Raw genomic sequence first — 26,999 nt, 5'->3', positions numbered from 1 at the left:
GACAGCATGGCTTGTGTATATACTATTTTTTTTGTCCACGAAAGTGGAGTTTCCCTTTAAATGAAAGTGGAGTTACGCTTTAAAATTATTTTTAAAAAAAACCTCGATCCTCCAGCCCATGCTAACATATCACTTTTGTGTAAGCTGACCCCTTTACTTTTCCCTCTCTCTATTGGGCGTTGAGCCTGAATATTTTCCAGTAAAGCCTTCTGAATCCATCTTGAATTTCCTTGGTCTTCACACCATACACGATTGGGTTCATCATCGGCAGGAGTCAAACACTCAGAATCTCGGCTGTTGTCTTCAGATACAGAGGAGAATCCGGATAATAGAGGAACAGAAAGAGCGGGAAGGCCGAAGAGACGTAAAACAAGGAGAGCAAGATGGCATGAGAGCTGCAAGTGTTCAACGTCTTCCAGCGAGCTTGGGAAGACCGGAGCTTGTGAATGACGTTCAGGATGTTGACGTAGGAGAAAATGACCAGCGTGTTGTCCCCTCCAGGGAAGAGGCAGACGAGGACGATCATATAGACAACTGCGGTGGTCACGCCTCCACACCAAAGCGCTATAATTTCAATGTATTCGCAGTGTGCATGACGAATTATGTTGACCTTGCAGTAAGTCATGTGGGCTGCCAGTGCAGGAATGGGAATCAGCAGAACAGTAGAACGTGAGATGATGAACATCATGGATTTCACGATAAAGGAGCTTCTCATTATTATGGAGTGACGGAGAGGGTGGCATATGGCCACGTACCTGTCGAAGGACATGAGAGCAAAGAGGGAAGACTGAGTTCCCAACATTACATATAAGACGTACATCTGGACCAGGCAAGAAATGCTGCTGATGGTGTTGGAACCGAACAACAAAATTGCTAGAGCTTTCGGAATGACGGAGGAGCACACACTGAGGTCTATCAGTGCCAGTAGAGATATGAATATGTGCATGGGTTCATGGAGCTTCCTGTCCGTCTTCACCAGTGTAATTATGGAGCAGTTGGCTAGGACTGTTATCAGATACATCAACAGGAACATGAATGCGGCCAACTGCTTCTGGCCACCGATCCATGACAGGCCCACCAGAACAAACTCGGGAGGCATTGGGCCATACAAATCCGATGAGTTCATCTTCACAGCTGAAAAGTGAAAAGTGAAAGTTGAAACACACAGCTTTATGTGATTAGTGGTACCATTCTAGTACTGAAAGATCCTGACTGTCTCAATCTGGTAGACCTAACCTAGGTTTGGACCATTTTCAATATTCTGTTTTCTCAACCTCCTGAGATCAAACTCAAAATCAAACTTTTTGGCCTAAAAGCAAAACGCTATGTGTGGTGGAAAGCTAATATTTCACATCACCCTGAACACACCAGACGGGTCAGGGATAAAGTTGTGGAGACGTTTAAAGCAGGGTTAGGTTACCCCGAACTAAAATCTAGTGGAACCAAATGCCTTCAGAAGTCACCTTCTTATTATCACCGCATTAAATAGAGTCCCCCTGTGTGTCATGTGATCTCAGTATAAATACAACTGTTCTGTGAAGCCCTCAGAGGTTTGTTAGAGATTATTAGTGAACAAACAGCATCATGAAGGCCAAGGAACACACCAGACAGGTCAGGGATAAAGTTGTAGATAAGTTTAAAGCAGCGTTAGGTTATAAAAAAAATATCGCAAGCTTTGAACATCTCACAGAGCACTGTTTAATCCATCATCCGAAAATGGAAAGAGTACAGCACAACTGCAAACCTACCAAGACATGGCCGTCCACCTAAACTGACCAGCCGGGCAAGGAGAGCATTCATCAGAGAAACAGCCAAAAGACCCGTGGGAACTCAGGAGAAGCTGCAGAGATCCACAGTTCAGGGGGAGAATCTGTCCACAGGACAACTATTAGTCATGCACTCCACAAATCTGGTCTTTATAGAAGAGTGGCAAGAAGAAAGCCATAAGAAGTTCCGTTTGCAGTTTGTGAGAAGCCATGTGGGGGACACAGCAAACATGTGGAAGAAGGTGCTCTGGTCAGAGGAGACCAAAATGGAACTTTTTGGCCTAAAAGCAAAACGCTATGTGTGGGGGAAAACTAATACTGCCCATCACCCTGAACACACCATCCCCAACGTGGAACATGGTGGTGGCAGCATCATGTGGTGGGGATGCTTTTCTTCAACAGGGACAGGGAAGCTGGTCAGAGTTGATGGGAAGATGGATGGAGCCAAATACAGGGCAATCTTAGAAAAAAACCTGTTACAGTCTGCAAAAGACTTGAGACCGGGGCAGAGGTTTCCTTCCAGCAGGACAACCACCCCAAAACATCCAGCCAGAGCTACAATGGAATGGATCAGATCAAAGCATCTTCATGTGTTAGAATGGCCCAGTCACAGTCAAGACCCAAATCCAATGGAGAATCTGTGGCCAGACCTGAAAATTGCTGTTCCCAGACGCTCTCCATCCAATCTGACAGAGCTTGAGCCATTCTGCAAGCCCATCAATCCATGTCTTCATGGCTCTGGCTTTGTACACGAGGGTACAGTCATACTGGAACAGAAAAGCACCTTCCCAAAACTGTTACCACACCCCATATAGAAGAAAAATATATTTGAAATATATTTTTAAAATATTCTTCCCAAATATATTGACATATATTTTAAATACTACAATTTTTGGCCATATTTAATATATTTCAATAAATATACTGTGTGTGTGTGTGTATATATATATATATATATATATATATATATAAATATAAATGTGTGTGTGTGTATAGATTTCGAATGTGTGATCACTCACAAAGAAATGATCGATCTAAAAATCGAATGGTAGGCGTATTGAGAGACAGAATGTCAACAAAAAATTCAGCAGAAATGCATGTCTAACAAATGACTGATCTGCATGTTCATGAGGGAAAGAAGGATTTGATCCCCTATCATTCAGCAGGATTTCTGGCTACCAGGTGTCTTTCATACAGGTAACAAGCTGAGATTAGAAGCAGTCTCTTAAAGGGAGTGCTGCTAATCTCATTGTGTTCCCTGTATAAAAGACACCTGTCCACAGGAGCAATCAAACCATCAGATTTCAAACTCTCCACCATGGCAAAGACCAAAGAGCTGTCCAAGGATGTCAGGGACAAGATTGTAGACCTACACAAGGCTGGACTGGGCTACCAAACTATGGCCAAGCAGCTTGGTGAGAAGGTGACAACAGTTGGTGCAATCATTCACAAATGGAAGAAACACAAAACAAGTGTCAGTCTCCCTAGGTCTGGTGCACCATGCAAGATCTCACCTCGTGGAATGTCAATGATCATGAGAACAGTGAGGAATCATCCCAGAACTACACGTGAGGATCTTGTCAATGATCTCCAGGCAGCTGGGACCACAGTCACCAAGAAAACAATTGGTAACACACTACGCCGACAAGGACTGAAATCCTGCAGTGCCCGCAAGGTCCCTCTGCTCAAGAAAGCACATGTCCAGGCCCGTCTGAAGTCTGCCACTGAACATCTGAATAATGCAGAGGAGGACTGGTGGAAAGTGATGTGGTCAGATGAGACCAAAAATCCAGCTCTTTAGCGTCAACTCAACTCGCCATGTTTGGAGGAGGAGGAATGCTGCCTATGACCCCAAGAACACCATCCCAACTGTGAAACATGGTGGTGGAAACATTCTGCTTTGGGGGTTTTCTTCTGCTAAGGGGACAGGACAACTGCACCGCAGTGAGTGGGCAAACATTCAAAGTCAGCAGGGGATCAAATACACATTTCCTTCATTGTGTGTATATATGTGTATATATGTTTATATATATATATATATATATATATATATATATATATATTAAGCAGGTTGAACCTTTAAAATGCCCTGTAACATTTCCTAACGCAACCGAAATACAAAATAAAAAAAAATGACTTGCCTATTTTTACATAATGTGGGTGTGATTTCCTCGGCTGAAGTCCTTTTCATTCTGCCGCTGAGGTGCATATGCACCCCTATTTATAGCAGGGCAGCTATTAGTCTTAGTCCGGTGGGTGATTCTTTTCAAAGCATTTTCTAAATTTTTCTAATTGGGAAGTAATAAGGGAATATTTATCTAGTAATAATTACCCTTTGACCTCCGGGGATTGATAGACTCTAGCCAGAGCAGAAGTGCCAATGGGGGATACTTAGAATAAATGTTTTTTTCATTTTCTCAGGCCAGCATAAACAAGGGTTGTTATGTTCATCTGGTGTCCGCTCGTGGCCGAGTTATTCTGCGGATGTACTAAAAAAAAAAGCCAAATGGGACTTAGTACAAGAATTATTAATACAGGTTATGCTGTTTTTTTTAATCACAAATCATCTTATAAAATCCCTAAATCCCTTAAACCATCATACCCCCCTATAAATGAAACATTAAAGTGCTTTTATTTATTTTAAATAATAAAAGTGCCAAAAAAAATGGGCAAAAAAATTTTTTATATACAGTTGTGTTCAAAATATTAGCAGTGTGTTGAAAAAAGTGAATAAAGCTGAAAATCCTTCTAATAGCTTTTCTTTCCATCCACACAAATGCATTGTGAACACGACACATTCTATTCCAAATCAAAACATGCAGAAAAATTTATCAAATTTGTGTTGTTCCTCTAAAAAAATTGAAGAAAAGTGAATATTAGACTGTGCACCACGTGCTTGTATGCATGCCTGACAATGTCGGGGGAGGGTCCTAACGAGACCACGGATGGTGTCCTGGGGGATTTCCTCCCAGATCTGGACCAGGGCATCACTGAGCTCCTGGACAGTCTGAGGTGCAACTTGGTGGCATCGGATGTCCGTTCAGGCACACGTGGGGGGCCATTCAATGGTGTCAATTCCTTCTTCCTCCAGGAACTGCCTGCATACTCTCACCACATGAGGCCGGGCATTGTCGTGCACCAGGAGGAACCCAGGACCCACCGCAGCAGGAGGAACCCAGGACCCACCACACCAGGAGGAACCCAGGACCCACCGCACCAGGAGGAACCCAGGACCCACCGCACCAGCGTAGGGTCTGACAATGGGTCCAAGAATTTTATCCCGATACCTAATGGCAGTCAGGGTGCCATTGTCTAGCCCAGCAATGGGCAAACTACGGCCCGCGGACCTTGTAATCCGGCCCGCGGAGCGTGGCAAACATTGCCTGTCAGGATGTGTGTAGGCGGGGCAGCGTGAGGAGCGGGGCAGCAGGGGAGCTAGGCTCCTCTCACAGTCCGCCCTGAAGACCGGAACGGCGCGGGAACACGGCGAGAGGAACGCGCGGAGCAAAGGTAAGTGAATTGACACAATATGGGGAATGAATTACTATAGGGGGGATGAATTACTATAGGGGGAATGAATTACTATAGGGGGGATGAATTACTATATGGGGGATACTATAGGGGGGATGAATTACTATGGGGGATGAATTACTATAGGGGGGATGAATTATTATATGGGGGATGAATTACTATATGGGGGATGAATTACTATAGGGGGGATGAATTACTATATGGGGGATGAATTACTATAGGGGGGATGAATTACTATAGGGGGGATGAATTACTATGGGGGATGAATTACTATATGGGGGATGAATTACTATATGGGGGATGAATTACTATATGGGGATGAATTACTATATGGGGGATGAATTACTATATGGGGGATACTATAGGGGGGATGAATTACTATGGGGGATGAATTACTATATGGGGGATGAATTACTATAGGGGGGATGAATTACTATGGGGGATGAATAACTATATGGGGGATGAATTACTATAGGGGGGATGAATTACTATGGGGGATGAATTACTATATGGAGGATGAATTACTATATGGGGGATGAATTACTATGGGGGATGAATTACTATGGGGGATGAATTACTATATGGGGGATGAATTACTATATGGGGGATGAATTACTATGGGGGATGAATTACTATATGGGGGATTAATTACTATGCTTACTATGGGGGAATATTACTATACTTACTATGGATGACACATACACATCATTCATCTACTCTTGGTCTGGCCCCCGGGTCCAATATATGAACCCATTGCGGCCCTCAAGTCAAAAGATTGCCCACCCCTGGTCTAGCCTGTAGAGGTCTACACTGACCCACCACGAAAACGGTCATACTGAACCATGTTACAGGCAGCAGAACCTTCTCCACGGCTTCTCCAGACCCTTTCACGGCTGTCACATGTGCTCAGGGTGAACCTGCTCTCATCTGTGAAAAGCACAGGGTGCCAGTGGTGGACCTGCCAATTTTGGGGTTCAATGGCAAATGCCAACCCAGCTCTATGATGCCGGGCAGTGAGCACAGGGCCCACTAGAGGACGTCGGGCCCTCATGCCCCCCTCATGAACTCTGTTTCTGATTGTTTGGTCAGAGACATTCACACCAGTAGCCTGCTGGAGGTCATTTTGTAGGGCTCTGGCAGTGCTCATCCTGTTCCTCCTTGCACAAAGGAGCAGATACCGGTGCTGCTGATGGGTTAAAGACCTTCTACGGCCCTGTCCAGCTCTCCTAGAGTAACTTCCTGTCTCCTGGAATTTCCTTCATGCTCTTGAGACTGTGCTGGGAGACACAGCAAACCTTCTGGCAATGACACGTATTGATGTGCCATCCTGGAGGAGCTGGACTGCCTGTGCAACCTCTGTAGGGTCCAGGTATGGCCTCATGCTACCAGTAGTGACACCGACCCTAGCCAAATGCAAAACTAGTTAAAAACAGTCAAAATAGATGAGTAGGGAAAAAAATTTCAGTGGCCTCCACCTGTAAAACCATTCCTGTTTTGGGGGTCGTCTCATTGTTGCCCATCTAGTGCACCTGTTGTTAATTTCATTACCACTAAAGCAGCTGAAACTGATGAACAACCCCCTCTGCTACTTACCTGACCAGATCCATATCCCAGGAGTTTAATTGACTTGATGCTAGACTCTGATTACAAAGTCTTCCTTTATTTTTTTTAGCAATGTATTTTATTGGGATTTTATGTGATAGACTAACACAAAGTGGCACATAATTGTGAAGTGGAAGGAAATAATAAATGGTTTTCAAAAATGTTTACAAATATCTGAAAAGTGTGGCAGCATTTGTATTCAGCCCCCTTTACTCTGATCCCCCTAACTAAAATCTAGTGGAACCAATTGCCTTCAGAAGTCACCTAATTAGTAAATAGAGTCCACCTGTGTGTCATGTGATCTCAGTATAAATACAGCTGTTCTTTGAAGCCCTCAGAGGTTTGTTAGAGAACATTCGTGAACAAACAGCATCATGAAGGCCAAGGAACACACCAGACAGGTCAGGGACAAAGCTGTGGAGAAGTTTAAAGCAGCGTTAGGTTATAAAAAAATATCAAGCTGTAAACATCTCACGGAGCACTGTTCAATCCATCATACGAAAATGGAAAGCGTATGACACAACTGCAAACCTACCAAGACATGGCCGTCCACCTAAACTGAGCTGGGCAAGGAGAGCATTCATCAGAGAAGCAGCCAAGAGGCCCATGGGAACTCTGCAGGAGCTGCAGAGATCCACAGCTCAGGTGGGAGAATCTGTCCACAGGAGAACTATTAGTCAGCACTCCACAAATCTGGCCTTTATGGAAGAGTGGCAAGAAGAAAGCCATTGTGGAAAGAAAGCCATAAGAAGTCCTGTTTGCAGTTTGTGAGAAGCCATGTGGGGGACACAGCAATCATCCTCTGGTCAGAGGAGAACAAAATTGAAATTTTTGGCTTAAAAGCAAAATGCTATGTGTAGCGGAAAACTAAAACTGCACATCACCCTGAACACACCATCCCTACTGTGAAACATGGCGGTGGCAGCATCATGTGGCGGGGGTGCTTTTCTTCAGCAGGGACAGGGAAGCTGGTCAGAGTCGATGGGAGGATGGATGGAGCCAAATACAGAGCAATCTTAGAAGAAAACCTGTTAGAGTCTGCAAAAGACTTGAGCGGGGCAGAGGTTCCCCTTCCAGCAGGACAACGACCTGAAAAACATCCAGCCAGAGCTACAATGGAATGGTTCAGATCAAAACATCTTCATGTGTTAGAATGGCCCGGTCACAGTCCAGACCCAAATCCAATGGAGAATCTGTGGCCAGACCTGAAGATTGCTGTTCCCAGACGCTCTCCATCCAATCTGACAGAGCTTGAGCGATTCTGCAAATAAGAATGGGCAGAAATGTCCCTCTGTAGATGTGCAAAGAGACATCCCCAAAAAGAGAACAAACAAGAGATCCCTGTGCTCAAATCCATACAGCTAGTGCATGCATTTATCCATCAGGTGCTAAAGGGGTGTAACCACATTAACTCTAGAAATTCTGAAGGACCCTCTGCACACTGGTATATACCCTTTCAAGCATAGTTTGCTTGAAAGGGTATATACCAGTGTGCAGAGAGTCCTTCAGAATCCCCAAAAAGACTCGCAGCTGGAATTGCAGCCAATGGGGGTCCTACAAAGGATTGACTCCGGGGGCCGAATACAAATGCCGCCACACTTTTCACAGATTTATTGGTCACAAATGTTGAAAACCATTTCTCATTTTCCTTCGACTTCACAATTATGTGTCACTTTGTGTCGGTCCATCACATCCAATCCCAATAAAATACATTGTAACATGACAACATGGGGGGCATTTCAGGGAGAAGGGGGGGATACATTGTAACATGACAACACGGGGGACATTTCAGGGAGAAGGGGGGGATACTTTGTAACATGACAACATGGGGAACATTTCAGGGAGAAGGGAGGGATACTTTGTAACATGACAACATGGGGGCATTTCAGGGAGAAGGGAGGAATACATTGTAAAATGACAACATGGGGGGCATTTCAGGGAGAAGGGAGGGATACTTTGTAACATGACAACATGGGGGGCATTTCAGGGAGAAGGGAGGAATACATTGTAAAATGACAACATGGGGGGCATTTCAGGGAGACGGAGGGGATACATTGTAACATGACAACATGGGGGGCATTTCAGGGAGAAGGGGGGGATACTTTGTAACATGACAACATGGGGGGCATTTCAGGGAGAAGGGGGGAATACATTGTAACATGACAACATGGGGGGCATTTCAGGGAGAAGGGGGGAATACATTGTAACATGACAACATGGGGGGCATTTCAGGGAGAAGGGGGGGATACTTTGTAACATGACAACATGGGGGGCATTTCAGGGAGAAGGGGGGGATACATTGTAACATGACAACACGGGGTGCATTTCAGGGAGAAGGGAGGAATACATTGTAACATGACAACATGGGGGCCATTTCAGGGAGAAGGGAGGGATACATTGTAACATGACAACATGGGGGCCATTTCAGGGAGAAGGGAGGGATACATTGTAACATGACAACACGGGGAACACTTCAGGGAGAAGGGGGGGATACTTTGTAACATGACAACATGGGGGGCATTTCAGGAAGAAGAGGGGGATACATTGTAACATGACAACACGGGGAACACTTCAGGGAGAAGGGGGGGATACATTGTAACATGACAACACGGGGGGCATTTCAGGGAGAAGGGGGGGATACATTGTAACATGACAACACGGGGGGCATTTCAGGGAGAAGGGGGGGATACATTGTAACATGACAACATGGGGGGCATTTCAGGGAGAAGGGGGGGATACATTGTCACATGACAACACGGGGGGCATTTCAGGGAGAAGGGGGGGATACATTGTAACATGACAACATGGGGGGCATTTCAGGGAGAAGGGGGGGATAGATTGTAACATGACAACACGGGGGGCATTTCAGGGAGAAGGGGGGGATAGATTGTAACATGACAACATGGGGGGCATTTCAGGGAGAAGGGGGGATACATTGTAACATGACAACATGGGGGGCATTTCAGGGGGGAGGAAGACTTTTTCAAGGCACTGTATATATAGATATATATAGTATGAAAGTCTCATATAATTGTGATCTTCTCCTCACTTCAAACTGTCAGTTCTGAAGATATTCTTTACTTTTTATGCACATTGTGTTATATATATATATATATACAGTCATGGCCAAAAATATTGTCCCCCCTGTATTTCTGCCAGACAATGCACCACGTCACCCAGAAAATGGTTGCAATTACAAATGTTTTGGCATTCTTGTGTTTATATCTTTTGTTTGTATTTGTATGACACAAAAGTTGAGAAACAAATAGCCAAATCTGACACATTCCACACAAAGCTCCAAAAATGAACCGGATAAAATTATTGGCAAATTCTCAAGATTGTTAGAAATAATTGCATTCCAAGTCTGTGACGCTCCTGTCATTTGTAATTAAACTCCCCCGTATCAATGACCAGGAGCTGACAATATAGAAATCACACCGACAACCAGTTAAAATGGTGAAAATGGACTCAACCTTTCTGCTGTGTGTTTCTGTGTGCCAAATGGACCTGGGGTTAGCAACACTTTATTGGTCCTGTGTCCACTGTGCGCAACATTGTCAAGAGGTTTACAGCCCATGGCGCGCTGTAGCTGATATCCCTGGACGTAGACAAAAGAGAAAAACTGATCAAAGATTGCAACGAAGGATTGTTGGAATGGTGGCTAAAGAACCTCGATCAACTTCCAGACAAATCCAAGCTGACCTTCAGGCACCGGGTACAACTGTGTCCGCTCACAATATACGTCCCATCTGAATGAAAAGGGACGCTATGGTGGGAGACCCAGGAGGACCCCACTGCTGACACAGAACTATGGTAGGAGACCCAGGAGGACCCCACTGCTGACACAGAAATATGGTGGGAGACCCAGGAGGGCCTCACTGCTGATACAGAAATATGGTAGGAGACCCAGGAGGACCCCACTGCTGATACAGAAATATGGTGGGAAACCCAGGAGGACCCCACTGCTGCTACAGAAATATGGTGGGAGACCCAGGAGGACCCCACTGCTGACACAGAAATATGGTGGGAGAGCCAGGAGGACACCACTGCTGCCACAGAAATATGGTAGGAGACCCAGGAGGACCCCACTGCTGACATAGAAATATGGTAGGAGACCCAGGAGGACCCCACTGCTGACTTAGAAATATGGTAGGAGATCCAGGAGCACCCCACTGCTGCCACAGAAATATGGTAGGAGACCCAGGAGGACCCCACTGCTGACACAGAAATATGGTAGGAGACCCAGGAGGACCCCACTGCTGACACAGAAATATGGTGGGAGACCCAGGAGGACCTCACTGATGACACAGAAATATGGTAGGAGACCCAGGAGGACCCCACTGCTGACACAGAAATATGGTGGGAGACCCAGGAGGACCCCACTGCTGCCACAGAAACATAAAACAGCCAGATTGGAGTTTGCCAAAACTTACCTGAGGAAGCCAAAATCCTTTTGGCAGAATGTGCTGTGGAAAGATGAAGCAATATGACACCTTTTTGGTAAAGCCCATCATTCTACTGATTTCAGAGAAAGAAATGAGGCCTTTAAAGAAAAGAATCCAGTCCCTCCAGTCACACATGGTGGGGGGGGTCACTGATGTTTTGTGGTTGCTTTTCTGCTTTAGGCACTGGATGTCCTTACCGTGTGGATGGCATTATGAAATCTGAAGACTACAAAAGAATTTTGGGGTGCAATGTAGGGCCTGATGTCAGAAAGTTGGGTCTCCGTCAGAGGCCATGGGTCTTCCAGCAGGACAGTGACCCAAAGCACACGTCAAAAAGCCCCCAGAAATGGTTTCAGACAAAGCGCTGGAGAGGACTGAACTGGCCAGCAATGAGTTCAGATCTCAATCCCACAGAGCTCCTGTGGAGAGATCTCATAACAGCAGTTGGGAAAAGAAACCCTTCCAACCTGAGAGACCTGGAGCAGTTGGTGAAAGAAGAGCGCTCCAAAATACCAGTAGAGAGGTGGAAGAAACTCATTGATGGTTACAGAAAGCCATTGATTTCAGTTATTTTTTCCAAAGGGTGTCCTACCAAATATTACATGGAGGGTGCCAATAACTTGGCTTTTTATTTCTCCACTTTTGTGTCATACCAATACAAACAAAAGAAATAAACATGAGAATGGTGTGTGTGTGTCAGTCATGGCCAAAAATATTGTCCCTCCTGCATTTTTGTCAGACAATGCACCACTTCACCCGTACAGTATCTTCCAAAAGTCACTTCACCCCTCACAATTTTGTAAATATTTGATTCTCTCTTTTCATGTGACAACACTGAAGAAATGACACTTTGCTACAATGTGACGTAGTCAGTGTACAGCTTGTATAACATGTAAATTTGCTGTCCCCTCAAAAAAACTCAACACACCGCCATTAATGTCTAAACCGCTGGCAACAGAAGTGAGTCCACCCCTAAGTGACAAGGTCCAAATTGGGCCCAAAGTATCAATATTTTGTGTGGCCGCCATTATTTTCCAGCACTACCTTAACCCTCTTGGGCATGGAGTTCACCAGAGCTTCACAGGTTGCCACTGGAGTACTCTTCCACTCCTCCATGACGACATCACGGAGCTGGTGGATGTTAGAGACCTTGCGCTCCTCCACCTTCCGTTTGAGGATGACCCACAGGTGTTCAATAGGGTTCAGGTCTGGAGACATCCTTGGCCAGTCCATCACCTTTACCCTCAGCTTCTTTAGCAAGGCAGTGGTGGTCTTGGAGGTGTGTTTGGGGTCATTATGTTGGAATATTGCCCTGTGGCCCAGTCTCTGAAGGGAGGGGATCATGCTCTGCTTCAGTATGTCACAGTACATGTTGGCATTCATGGTTCCCTCAATGAACTGTAGCCCCCCAGTGCCGGCAGCACTCATAGAGCCCCAGACCATGACATTCCCACCACCATGCTTGACTGTAGGCAAGACACACTTGTCTTTGTACTCCTTACCTGGTTGCCGCCACACACACTTGACACCATCTGAACCAAATCAGTTGATCTTGGTGTCATCAGACCACAGGACATGGTTCCAGTAATCCTTGTCCTTAGTCTGCTTGTCTTCAGCAAACTGTTTGCAGGCTTTCTTGTGCATCATCTTTAGAAGAGGCTTCCTTCTGGGACGACAGCCATGCAGACCAATTTGATGCAGTGTGCGGCGTATGGTCTGAGCACTGACAGGCTGATCCCCCACCCCTTCAACCTCTGCAGCAATGCTGGCAGCACTCATTCGTCTATTTCCCAAAGACAACCTCTGGATATGACGCTGAGCATGTGCACTCAACTTCTTTGGTCTGCCATGGCGAGGCCTGTTCTGAGTGGAACCTGTCCTGTTAAACTGCTGTATGGTCTTGGCCACCGTGCTGCAGCTCAGTTTCAGGATCTTGGCAATCTTCTTCTAGCCTAGGCCATCTTTATGTAGAGCAACAATTCTTTTTTTCAAATCCTCAGAGAGTTCTTTGCCATGAGGTGCCATGTTGACCTTCCAGTGACCAGTATGAGAGAGTGAGAGCGATAACACCAAATTTAACACACCCGCTCCCCATTCACACCTGAGACCTTGTAACACTAATGAGCTACATGACACTTGGGAGGGAAAATGGCTAATTGGGCCCAATTTGGACCTTGTCACTTAGGGGTGGACTCACTTTTGTTGCCAGCGGTTTAGACATTAATGGTGGTGTGTTGAGTGATTTTGAGGGGACAGCAAATTTACATGTTATACAAGCTGTACACTGACTACGTCACATTGTAGCAACGTGTCATTTCTTCAGTGTTGTCACATGAAAAGAGAGAATGTATATACATATATTCTATGTTGTATTAGTTGCAAAAGAGTCTGCACTATGGTTTATTTTCTCTGAGAAGCCAAAATGAAAAATTCTTTACTCATTAGCAGAGAAAATATTTTGAAAAAACAAAACTAAGTATAAATGTTTTGTACCCCTAATGAAAAAGAGAGGACAATTAGGGCTTGCTCACACCTGCACACAGGGGGCAGTAAAACTAGGCAGATGAACCACAGCTTTGCTGCCCCCTTCCGAGCCCCTAAAAAAAAATCTGAAGAATATTTTTTAAATATATTCTTCAGATTTTTTTTCAACATATAAAAAAGTCATTTTAACACACATTTTTACATATATTTGTAAATGCATTCCAAAAATTTAAATTTGTATTTTTAAAGACATGCAGTATATTTGAAATGTATTATTAAAAATATTTTTCATATATTTTGTAACAAAAACGCATTTCAACATGAGTGTATATATATATTTATTTATTTCAAATATATTGAATATGGTCAAAATTGCAGCATTTCAAATATATGGCAATATATTTGGGAAGAATATTTTTAAAGTATATTTCACATATATTTTTCTTCCATATGGGAAACCACACAGATGGGACCACACGCGTGTGTGTTACCTGTAGGACAGCCTACTATTTTCAACAGGATACCGTACGTACAAGAAATGCAGAAAATTTTGCTCTCGCTCTGAAGTTTGCGGCGATACCTCACATGTGTGGTGCGATCACTGTTTACATATGTGTGCGGGAGTATGTGTTTGCATTTGCCTTTGGGGGGGGGGGTCAGGGGTGCTTTACTTTTTGTTTTGTTTTTTTATTTATTTTATTTTAAATTATTTTTTGCACTGTCTCATTTTTGTAACTTTATTGCTATCCCAAGGGTTTGACAACATCCCTTGTGACAGCACGGGCAGTGACAGGTTCTCTGTATGAGGTCTATCACATCCCAAATCCCTCCTCTGCCCTCAAAAGCATCAGATCCAACCAAGATCAGTTTGATCAGATGCTGTTACCAGCCGGTGATGGCCGGCAAACGACAAACCAGAATTGATCAAATCTTTGTCGCTTTCGGTTTCATACACCATAGAGAGGATTTGGGAACAGAAGTTCCTTCTACAACTTTTTTGTGTGCAGCCCTGACCGCCAGCTTCAGTCTCTGACTCCCCATTGGAAGGGGAGAGCCCTGGATGTTGGTAGGAGTGTGGGGAACCACCTTCAGCCACTTACAATTGGACCCCCCCAAGAACACTGGGGGACATCACAAGGGTTGCCTTTCAAGGTTGCAACAATACTCAGAATGTTCATCACAACCCTCCGCACCTTATGGGAATCCAAAGTCATGTGAAAGAAGAATGCGGACGTTTGAGACAAACATTCTGGGCCTTGCTGCTGGCATGGATGGCAACCCTAGAGACTCTCCCCCAGTGTTCTTGGATTTAGAGGGTCCCTTTGTGTGTTATGTTGAAGGCATCAGTTTGCACTTTTTAATCTACATGGCTGGAAGTTCTTTGTGGTCTTTGCATCATACAATATACCATATGCCCCTCTGAAGAAGACAAGCGTACGAAACTTGTTGGGTCATTCCCTGAAGAAGACAAGCGTACAAAACTTGTTGGGTCATTCCCTTAAGACAAGCATACGAAATCCGTTGGGTCATTCCCTGAAGAAAAGTGTATGAAACCCATTGGGTCATTCCCTGAAGAAGACAAGCATACAAAACTCGTTGAGCCATTCCCTGAAGAAGATAAGCATACAAAATGCACTGGGTCTTTCCCTGAAGAAGACAAGCATACAAAACCCGTTGGGTCATTCCCTGAAGAAGACAAGCATACAAAACCCGTTGGGTCATTCCCTGAAGAAAAGCATACAAAACCTGTTGGGTCATTCCCTGAAGAAGACAAGCATACAAAACCCGTTGGGTCATCCCTGAAGAAGACAAGCACACGAAACTCATTGGGTCATTCCCTAAAGAAGACAAGCAAACGAAACTGTTGGGTCATTCCTTGAAGAAGACAAGCATACGAAACTCGTTGGGTCATTCCCTGAAGAAGATAAGCATACGAAACTCAGTTCACTCCATACGAGTTTCATACACTTGTCTTTAACAGGGAATGACCCAATGAGTTTTGTATGCTTGTCTTCTCTAGGGAACGACCCAACGGGTTTTGTACGCTTGTCTTCTTTAGGGAAACGACCCAACGGGTTTTGTACGCTTGTCTTCTTCAGGGTCCGAACCCAACGGGTTTCATACGCTTGTCCTCTTTAGGGAACAACCAAACGGGTTTCATACGCTTGTCTTCTTCAGGGCAACAACCCAAAAGGTTTCATATGCTTGCCTTTCAAAGGGGATGACCCAACGGGTTTTGTACGCTTGTCTTCTTCAGGGTCTGACCCAACGGGTTTCGTACACTTGTTCGCTTCAGGGAATGACCAAACGGGTTTCGTACACTTGTCCTCTTCAGGGAATGGCCCAATGGGTTTCGTACACTTGTCTTCTTCAGGGGAATGACCCAACGGGTTTCGTACATTTGTCTTCTTCAGGGTCCGACCCAATGGGTTTCGTACACTTGTCTTCTTCAGGGTTCGACCCAATGGGTTTCATATGCTTTTCTTCTTCAGGAGACGACCCAACGGGTTTCGTACACTTGTCTTCTTCAGGGGAACGACCCAACCGGTTTTGTATTCTTGTCTTCTTTAGGACAACGACCCAGCGGGTTTTGCAAGCTTATCTTCTTCAGGGTCCGAACCCAACGGGTTTCATACACTTGTCTTCTTCAGGGTCCGACCCAACAGGTTTTTTACGCTTGTCTTCTTCAGGGAATGACCCAACGGGTTTAGTACGCTTGTCTTCTTCAAGGAACATCCGAACGGGTTTTGTACGCTTGTCTTCTTCAGGGCAACGACCGAACGAGTTTCGTACGCTTGTCTTCTTTTATTATTCTGTTCCATTTCATGATACAATAAGGTGTAGAATACAACAGCTGGGAATTGTCATTGAGATAATTGTCAAGAGTCAAAATTTAACTGTTTCAGGAGTGAACTTGGATTGAAGTAGAAAAATAATCACCAACCTCCTGAATAAAACTTTTTAAACACCCTCAAATATTTTATTTATTTACAGTAAATGCTGAATATCTGCAGCCTGGAGGTTTATTTCATAAAATAGATAATTTATGATGATAAAACTGATAATAATAAAGATGATAATAATATAGAATGCTAAAACCAATAATAGAAATGATGATAATATATAATAAGAAAACTAGTAATAATAGGAGTGATAATAAAATGAAGATAAAATCGATAATAACAATAATAATATATGTTTAGAAAAACAAATGATAAAGAATGATAAAACCCATAATAATGATTATAAATAATTAGAAAACCAATAATAATAAAGATGATGATAATAAATATAGGATGATTTAAAAGCAATAATAAAACTGGTAATAATATATAAGAAAACCAGTAATAATGAGGGTGATAACACAGAATGATAAAACTGATAATATATAATGATAAAACCAAAAATAATGATGATAATATTATTGAGTGATAAAACTGGTAATAATATATAATGATAAAACTGATGATAATAATGATGAGGAAAATAAATATAGGATGATTTAAAACCAATAGTCAAACTAATGATAATAATATATGAAAACCAGTAAAAAATTTTCTGGAGGGTCTATTGTTGCTGGGGTGGATCTTTTGTTGCTGGAGGGTCTATTGTTGCCGGGGTGGATCTTTTGTTGCTGGGGGTTCTATTGTTGCTGGGGTGGATCTTTTGTTTCTGGAGGATCTATTGTCCCCGGCTGCAGGGGATCTATATTACTGCTTTTCTTGTTATTGTTAACAAATTTCTTAGCACCCCAAAAAAATATTTGGTTCTCTGTTCTCTAAAATAGGTGGTACTGGGAAGTGGGTAGGGGGCGGAACCAAGGAATGTTGCTCAGAGGTGGGCAGGGGGTGGAACCGAGGAACGTTGCTCAGAGGTGGGTAGGGTGTAGAATCGAGAAACGTTGCTCAGAGGTGGGTAGGGGGTGGACCGAGGAACTTTGCTCAGAGGTGGATAGGGGTGGAACCGAGAAACGTTGCTCAGAGATGGGTAGGGGTGGAACCGAGGAATGTTGATCAGAGGTGGATAGGGGGTGGAACTGAGGAACGTTGCTCAGAGGTGGGTAGGAGGAACCGAGGAGCGTTGCTCAGAGGTGGGTAGGAGGAACCGAGGAACGTTGCTCAGAGGTAGGTGGGGGGTGGAACCGAGGAAAGTTGCTCAGAGGTGGGTAGGAGGAACCAAGGAATGTTGCTCAGAGGTGGGTAGGGGGTGGAACCAAAGAACGTTGATCAGAGGTGGGTAGGGGGTGGAATCGAGGAACATTGCTCAGAGATGGGTAGGAGGAACCGAGGATCGTTGCTCAGAGGTAGGTGGGGGGTGGAACCAAGGAACGTTTCTCAGAGGTGGGTAGGGGGTGGAACCAAAGAACGTTGCTCAGAGGTGGGTAGGTGGCGGAGACAAGGTTTGACTTGGAACAGGGAAGTTCCTGCATCTATTCTCTGAGAAAAAAATGCCCTGTTCTTGAGCGACAGAAACCTGACAGGGATCCTAACCTTTCCGTATGCTATCTTAACCCCTTGACCCCCGACCGTACGCAGATATGCGGCCTCTTGATGGCTGGGCCTTGACGCCGAGCGGCTGCATATTTGCGTACCATTTGAAAACACATATGTGCTGAGAGCACGTTCCCAGCACGTATCTCGGTGTCTCACGGAAAGGTCCCGATCTCCCCTTGCAATCGGTACCTTTTTCCGATCATGTGACCGCCATGACAGCGAATCACAGCGATCACATGACCCTAAAACCCCACCCTCACCTCCTGGTGTCTGAAACTCCTTATCATCCATGCGAAGCCAAGGTTTCTGTGTTGATAGGGCACTCACTGCACGCTCCCAATACAGTGACCTAACTGTCATAGACAGCTCTAGCAGTGATCAGGAGACGAGGGGACCAGCTCCTGATCATGTGACCACTGTGACAGCCAATCACCATGGTCACATGATCGAGCAGCCCTTTCCCAACCCCTAGGCATTAGGCATGCCGGGGCTGGGTGGGAAGGAGATACATTACAACTTGGCTTGTGTAGCAATTGTATATACTATTTTTTTTCCCTTTAAATGAAAGTGGAGCTACCCTTTAGAATTATTTATTTAAAAACCTCGATCCTCCAGCCCATACTAACATATCACTTTTGTGTAAGTTGACCCCTTTACTTTTCCCTCTCTCTATTGAGCGTTGAGCCTGAATATTTTCCAGTAATGCCTTCTGAATCCATCTTGAATTTCCTTGGTCTTCACACCATACACGATTGGGTTCATCATCGGCAGGAGTAGAAAACTGAGAATCTCGGTCATTGTCTTCAGATACAGAGGAGAATCCGGATAATAGAGGAACAGAAAGAGTGGGAAGGCCGAAGAGACGTAAAACAAGGAGAGCAAGATGGCATGGGAGCTGCAAGTGTTCAACGACTTCCAGCGAGCTTGGGGAGACCGGAGCTTGTGAATGACGTTCAGGATGTTGACGTAGGAGAAAATGACCAGCGTGTTGTCCCCTCCAGGGAAGAGGCAGACGAGGACGATCATATAGACAACTACAGTGGTCAGGTCTCCACACCAAAGCTTTATAATTTCAATATATTCGCAGTGTGCATGACGAATTATGTTGACCTTGCAGTAAGTCATGTGGGCTGTCAGTGCCGGGATGGGAATCAGCAGAACAGTAGAACGTGAGATGATGAACATCATGGATTTCACGATAAAGGAGCTTCTCATTATTATGGAGTGACGGAGAGGGTGACATATGGCCACGTACCTATCGAAGGACATGAGGGCAAAGAGGGAAGACTGAGTTCCCAACATTGCATACAAGACGTACATCTGGACCAGGCAAGAAATACTGCTGATGGTGTTGGAACCGAACAACAAAATTGATAGAGCTTTCGGAATGACGGAGGAGCACACGCTGAGGTCTATCAGTGCCAGTAGAGATATGAATATGTGCATGGGTTCATGGAGCTTCCTGTCCATCTTCACCAATGTAATTATGGAGCAGTTGGCTAGGACTGTTATCAGATACATCAACAGGAACATGAATGCGGCCAACTGCTTCTCGCCACCGATCCATGACAGGCCCACCAGAACAAACTCGGGAGGCATTGGGCCATACACATCCGATGAGTTCATCTTCACAGCTGAAAAGTGAAAAGTGAAAGTTGAAACACACAGCTTTATGTGATTAGTGGTACCATTTTAGTACTGAAAGATCCTGACCAGGGGCGGAATGGCAACTCATGGGGCCCCTGGGCAATAGGGGATCATGTGGCCCCTGTGTCCTTGCCCACACTCAAAGCACACCCGAAAAAGCCTATAAAAAGGTACCAGGGGCATTTCATGGGGTCCCCTACTGACCCCAGGCCCTCGGGCAATGCCCGAGTGCTCGAATGGTCAGTCCGCCCCTGATCCTGACTATCTCAATCTGGTAGACCTAACCTAGGTTTGGACCATTTTCAATATTCTGTTTTCTCAGCCTTCTGAGATCAAACTCAAAATTTAACTTTTTAGCCTAAAAGCAAAAGGCTATGTGTGGTGGAAAGCTAATATTTCACATCACCCTGAACACACCATCCCCACCATGAAACATGGTGGTGGTAGAGTCATGTTGTGGGGATGCTTTTCTTCAGCAGGGACGGAAAGATGATCAGAGTTGATGGGAAGATGGATGGAGCCAAGAAGAAAACCTGTTAGAGTCTGCAAAAGACTTGAGACTGGGGCGGAGCTTCTGCTTCCAGCAGGACAACGACCCGAAACATCCAGCCAGAGCTACAATGGAATGGTTTAGATCAAAGCATCTTCATGTGTTAGAATGGCCCAGTCACAGTCCAGACCCAAATCCAATGGAGAATCTGCGGCCAGACCTGAAAATTGCTGTTCCCAGACGCCCTCCATCCAATCTGACAGAGCTTGAGCCATTTTGCAAAGAAGAATGGGCAGAAATGTCCCTCTCTAGATGTGCAAAGAGACGTCCTAAAGACTTGCAGCTGGAATTGTCCTACAAATTATTGACTCCGGGGGGGGGGACTGAATACAAATCCATGCCACACTTTTCAGATATTTATTTGTAAATAATTTTGAAAAACATTTCTCGTTTTCCTTCCACTTCACAATGATGTGCCACTTTGTGTCGGTCCATCACATCCAATCCCAATAAATACATTGTTACATGACAACATGGGGGACATTTCAGGGAGAAGGGGGGGATACATTGTAACATGACAACATGGGGGACATTTCAGGGAGAAGGGGGGGATACATTGTAACATGACAACATGGGGGACATTTCAGGGAGAAGGGGGGGATACATTGTAACATGACAACATGGGGGGCATTTCAGGGGGGAGGAAGACTTTTTCAAACACACCTACCTATATGACCCAAGCTAGGGGAACACCTGACCATAACACCTACCTATATGACCCAAGGTATGAGAACACTTGACCATCACACTTACCTAAATGACCCAAGCTATGGGAACACCTGACCATCACACCTACCTATCTGACCCAAGCTATGGGAACACCTGCCCGTAACACCTACCTATCTGACCCAAGCTATGGGAAAACCTGACCATAACACTTACCTATATGACTCAAGCTATGGGAACACCTGACCATCACACCTACCTATCTGACCCAAGCTATGGGAACACCTGACCATCACACTTACCTCTCTGACCCAAGCTATGGGAACACCTGACCATAACACCTACCTATATGACCCAAGCTATGGGAACACCTGACCATAACACCTACCTATATGACCCAAGCTATGGATACCTATATGACCCAAGCTATGGGAACACCTGACCATAACACATACCTATATGACTCAAGGTATGGGAACACCTGACCTTCGCACTTACCTATATGACCCAAGGTATGGGAACACCTGACCATAACACATACCTATATGACCCAAGCTATGGGAACACCTGACCATAACACATACCTATATGACCCAAGCTATGGGAACACCTGACCATCGCACCTACATATATGACCCAAGCTATGGGAACACCTGACCATCACACCTACCTATATGACCCAAGCTATGGGAACATCTGACCATAACACCTACCTATATGACCCAAGCTATGGGAACACCTGACCATAACACCTATCTATATGACTCAAAGTATGGGAACACCTGACCATAACACCTACCTATATGACCCAAGCTATGTGAACATCTGACCATCGCACCTACATATATGACCCAAGCTATGTGAACACCTGAGCATAACACCTACATATATGACCCAAGCTATGTAAACACCTGAGCATAACACCTACATATATGACCCAAGCTATGGGAACACCTAACCATCACACTTACCTATATGACCCAAGGTATGGGAACACCTGACCATCACACCCACCTATATGACCCAAGGTATGGGAACACCTGACCATCACACTTACCTATGTGACCCAAGCTATGGGAACACCTGACCATGACACTTACCTATATGACCAAAAGCAGGTGTACACCTGACCATCACAAAGGTATGTTGAGGTGCCTCCACATGATTGAGTTTAGGATTTTCACAGTAAAGGGTATTAGTAATATTACATCATACCATGGTTTGACCAGTTAGCCTGGAGGAACTTTGGCCTGACCTCACTGATCGTATAGGTGGTCAATTTTCTACAACCACTTGACCCTATAGTGTATATCTGATGTGCATGTATCCCCTAGTCCAGAGAATTCTGAAGCCACTGGGTATAAGTCAGCATCGTCCGAACATTTTCAAAAATAGAGATAACGGGAAATATAACACAAATTTTATTTATTCACAAACATCATTAATTGTTATCCACGAGGAGCTATGGATACAATCATCAAATCCCAAAATCAGGTGACCATGGAAGGTAAAGAGATACAGCCAAGGGCTGGAATGAGAGGAGAGAAGAAAAATATTTGATGCTGTACTGGGGCCAGTACCACATCCCAAACATTAGACTTTAAAACTTTTACTCATATGCACAAGACTATCTATATATATAAAAAACTATGTACATAAAGTGAATGAAATGTGTATTTGCTCCCCTGTTGATTTTAAATGTTTGCCCACTCACAAAGAAATGATCGGTCTATAAATCGAATGTTCGGTGTATTGTAACACTGAGAGACAGAATAGCAACAACAAATTCAGCAGAAATGCGTCTAACAAATGATGACTGATCTGCATGTTCATGAGGGAAATAAGGATTTGATCCCCTTCACAAAACATGACTTAGTACTTGGTGGCAAATCCCTTGTTGGCAATCACAGAGGCCAGACGTTTCCTGGAGTTGGCCCCCAGGTTTGCACACATCTCAGGAGGGATTTTGGCCCACTCCTCTTGGTAGATCCTCTCCAAGTCATTAAGGTTTGGTGGCTGATGTTTGGCAACTTGATCTTTCAGCTCCCTCCACAGATTTTCAATCGGATGAAGGTCTGGAGACTGGCTAGGCCACTCCAGGACCTTAATGTGCTTCTTCTTGAGCCACTCCTTTGTTGCCTTGGCTGTATGTTTTGGGTCATAGTCATGCTGGAGCACCCATCCACAACCCATTTTCAATGCCCTGGCTGAGTGAAGAAGGTTCTCACCCAAGATTTGAGGGTACATTGCCCCGTCCATCGTCCCTTTGATGCGGTGCAGTTGTCCTGTCCCCTTAGCAGAAAAACACTCCCAAAGCAGAATGTTTCCACCACCATGTTTCACAGTTGGGATGGTGTTCTTGGGGTCATAGGCAGCATTCCTCTTCCTCCAAACACGGCGAGTTGAGTTGATGCCAAAGAGCTCGATTTTGGTCTCATCTGACCACAGCACTTTCCACCAGTCCTCCTCTGCATCATTCAGATGTTCAGTGGCAAACGTCAGACGGGCCTGGACATGTGCTTTCTTGAGCAGAGGGACCTTGCGGGCACTGCAGGATTTCAGTCCTTGTCGGCGTACTGTGTTACCAATTGTTTTCTTGGTGACTGTGGTCCCAGCTGCCTGGAGATCATTGAAAAGATCCTCACGTGTAGTTCTGGGATGATTCCTCACTGTTCTCATGATCATTGACACTCCACGAGGTGAGATCTTGCATGGTGCACCAGACCTAGGGAGACTGACACTTGTTTTGTGTTTCTTCCATTTGTGAATGATTGCACCAACTGTTGTCACCTTCTCACCAAGCTGCTTGGCCATAGTTTGGTAGCCCAGTGCAGCCTTGTTGTAGGTCTACAATCTTGTCCCTGACGTCCTTGGAAAGCTCTTTGGTCTTTGCCATGGTGGAGAGTTTGGAATCTGATGGTTTGATTGCTCCTGTGGACAGGTGTCTTTTATACAGGTAACACAATGAGATTAGCAGCACTCCCTTTAACAGACTGCTTCTAATCTCAGCTTGTTACCTGTATGAAAGTCACCTGGGAGCCAGAAATCCTGCTGAATGATAGGGGATCAAATCCTTCTTTCCCTCATGAACATGCAGATCAGTCATCATTTGTTAGACGCATTTCTGCTGAAATTGTTGTTGCTATTCTGTCTCTCAGCGTTACAATACGCCGAATGTTCGATTTTTAGACCGATCATTTCTTTGTGAGTGGGTGAACAGTCAACATCAGCAGGGGAGCAAATACTTATTATGTGTGGTGTGTGTGTGTGTATATATATATATATATATATATATATATTTATTTTTTTTTAATTTACCATAGACTCTTAAAATCATGTAAGAACATATAAAAGAGAAATTCTTAATAATATATTGATCATAGCAGATAATCGACATTAACCACTTGCCTTCCTTTAGGCCATTTTACTACGTCTTTGACCTTAAGTGGTTAAAACGAGCTGCAGCCGTGAGCTTTGCCATCTTTTTCTTTAAGCTGGTGAAAGGCTGCTCAGTAAAAGTTGTCACTTTCACGATAGTGAGACGGGCCACCTTAAAATTTAACTTAAAGTTAAGTTTAAAAAAAGTGTAAAAACAACTATTATTATCAGTATATTTGCTTGATTGCATTTTATTGTACTAGTTTTATACAAATTTTCACTTTTGCAAATTTGTATTTGGACTTTTTCGCTGGACTCTTTTTCTTTTTTCTGCACTTTGATTTTGATTAATAGGTGATTATGTAGAAAATGTTTTTATTTTTCAATATATTTGCTTTATTGCCTATTCTTTATGTCAAGTTGGGATTCTCTTTATTTGGGAATTAGGGATAGGGATGGTATCACAATTGTAAGGTGGCAGCTTTGTTAATTTTGCTAGCACCTCAGTGCTAATTTTCTTTGTTTTTGACACATAATTTGGAGTCTTGATATATTTAGTATCTATTTATTCAATGCAACTACACATTATTTATTTTGTATTTGTATGTACTAAAATTGAGTTTAATTTTCCCTAAAAATATGCATTTATTAAAGTTGCAGCTGCCACCATTTTATTCTACAGGGCGCCTGCTTTAAAAAAAAAAAATCAATACAGTAATTGTTCGGGGATTCTAATAATTTTCTAGCAGAAAAATGCTGATTTTACAATAGGTGTGAAAAATGTAAAATTTGCCCTGGATGTGAATTGGTTAAACCTCAATGTAGAGCCGCAACCAAACCACAATTTAGCCCAAAGCTGGCCATACAGGTATAGATTTTTGTTCAAGAAATTTAATTCCACGAATATTTGATTTTCTAATTGGTAGTGGGGTCAAATCCATGTTTATTTTCGACAGCGGAGATGGTAAAATTCTAAGGGGCAGGAAGGAAAATTTTTGGAAAGTGTACGTGGTTATTGTTCAGAAATTACATTAATTTTAAAGTCGAATGTTAAAAGCAAAAGACAATTTTCCAACAACATTCGTCCATTCACCGAATGTTCAAAGAATTCTTATGAATACTCTCATCCGAAAATCTACACATGTATGGCCACCTATAGACCAACACAAAATTGCGTTGACTGCAAAGATTGTTATATTGTAGCAAAATCTATTTCCATTAAAATGCTCCGATTCCTGTATTCTTGGAAAGATAACTCCCAATTCATTTCTCTGATCTGCTTCATCGGGGTATTAGGAGGTATATATCATTAAAATGTAAAGGTGGAAAATGAGAGAGAGCGAGAGAGAGATATGTATGTATATATATATATATATATATATATATATATAATAATGTATTATATATAATAAATTTGAGAGTTTTAAGCTCTGTCATAATTAAAAAATATATATATATATATGTGTGTGTCTAGACATATATAAAGCTTTATATATCAGGCAGGTTGAACCTTTAAATGTAAATGTGGAAAATGATCAGTCATACTATGAAACAGACAGCAATAAAAATCTGGCAGTGGGGCTAACCCTCTATCCAAAACAAGAAAAAACATTTTTACATTTTCTCTTAAATTCAATAAATCAGAGAATTTTAAGCTCTGTCATAATTAAAATATATATATATATATAGAAAGAGAGAGAGAGAGAGATGTGTGTGTGTTTATTTATATATATATATATACTGTGTGTGTGTGTGTATATATATATATATATATATATATATATATATATATAGGTTTATTCAATAAGTTAGAGAATTTTAAGCTCTGTCTTGCTTAAAAATATATTTAAAAAAAAAAATATATATATATATATAAAAAGCTTTATATATCAAGCAGGTTGAACCTTTAAAATTAAAATTCACTGTAACATTTCCTAACGCAATCAAAAAAAATAAATAAAAAAAAATAAAATGACTTGCCTTATTTTACATAATGTGGGTGTGATTTCCTCCGGCTGAAGTCCTTTTCATTTTGCCGCTGAGGTGCATATGCACCCCTATTTATAGCAGGGCAGCTATTAGTCTTAGTCCGGTGGGTGATTCTTTTCGAAGCATTTTCTAAACTTTTCTAATTGGAAAGTAATAAGGGAATATTTATCTGGTGAATAATCACCCTTTGACCTCCAGGGATTGATAGACTCTAACCAGAGCAGAAGTGCCAATGGGGGATACTTAGAATAAATGTTTTTTTCATTTTCTCAGGCCAGCACAAACAAGGGTTGTTATGTTCATTTGGTGTCCGCTCGTGGCCGAGGTATTCTGCGGATGTACTAAAAAAAAAGCCAAATGGGAATTATTAGTACAAGAATTATTAATACAGGTTTTGTTGGGGTTTTTCTTTATCACAAATCATCTTATAAAATATGAATCCCTTAAA

The 26,999-nt window shown here is 43.4% G+C and overlaps 2 protein-coding genes across 2 annotated transcripts; both read right to left on the bottom strand.

The window, feature by feature from the left end:
* Window positions 1-274: 274 nt before the first annotated feature.
* LOC149438021 (olfactory receptor 52L1-like) lies at window positions 275-1,126 on the bottom strand. The gene has a single exon (XM_089660334.1). The coding sequence runs from the start codon at window positions 1,124-1,126 to the stop codon at window positions 275-277; it is 852 nt and encodes a 283-aa protein (XP_089516460.1).
* Window positions 1,127-18,990: 17,864 nt separating this feature from the next.
* LOC149438020 (olfactory receptor 52L1-like) lies at window positions 18,991-19,947 on the bottom strand. Its single transcript, XM_089660333.1, has one exon. The coding sequence runs from the start codon at window positions 19,945-19,947 to the stop codon at window positions 18,991-18,993; it is 957 nt and encodes a 318-aa protein (XP_089516459.1).
* Window positions 19,948-26,999: the final 7,052 nt, after the last annotated feature.

Source organism: Staurois parvus, unplaced genomic scaffold (genome assembly GCF_062004578.1).
Source record: "Staurois parvus isolate SC_StPar_1 unplaced genomic scaffold, SC_StPar_1.0 ptg001225l, whole genome shotgun sequence".
NCBI classification, from domain to species: domain Eukaryota; kingdom Metazoa; phylum Chordata; class Amphibia; order Anura; family Ranidae; genus Staurois; species Staurois parvus.
Note: the sequence above shows the minus strand (reverse complement) of the source record. Positions and strands in the feature narration are given on the sequence as shown.

Coding starts and splice junctions, on each gene's coding strand:
- LOC149438021 (XM_089660334.1), bottom strand. CDS start 1,126: ATGAACTCATCGGATTTGTATGGCCCAATGCCTCCCGAGTTTGTTCTG.
- LOC149438020 (XM_089660333.1), bottom strand. CDS start 19,947: ATGAACTCATCGGATGTGTATGGCCCAATGCCTCCCGAGTTTGTTCTG.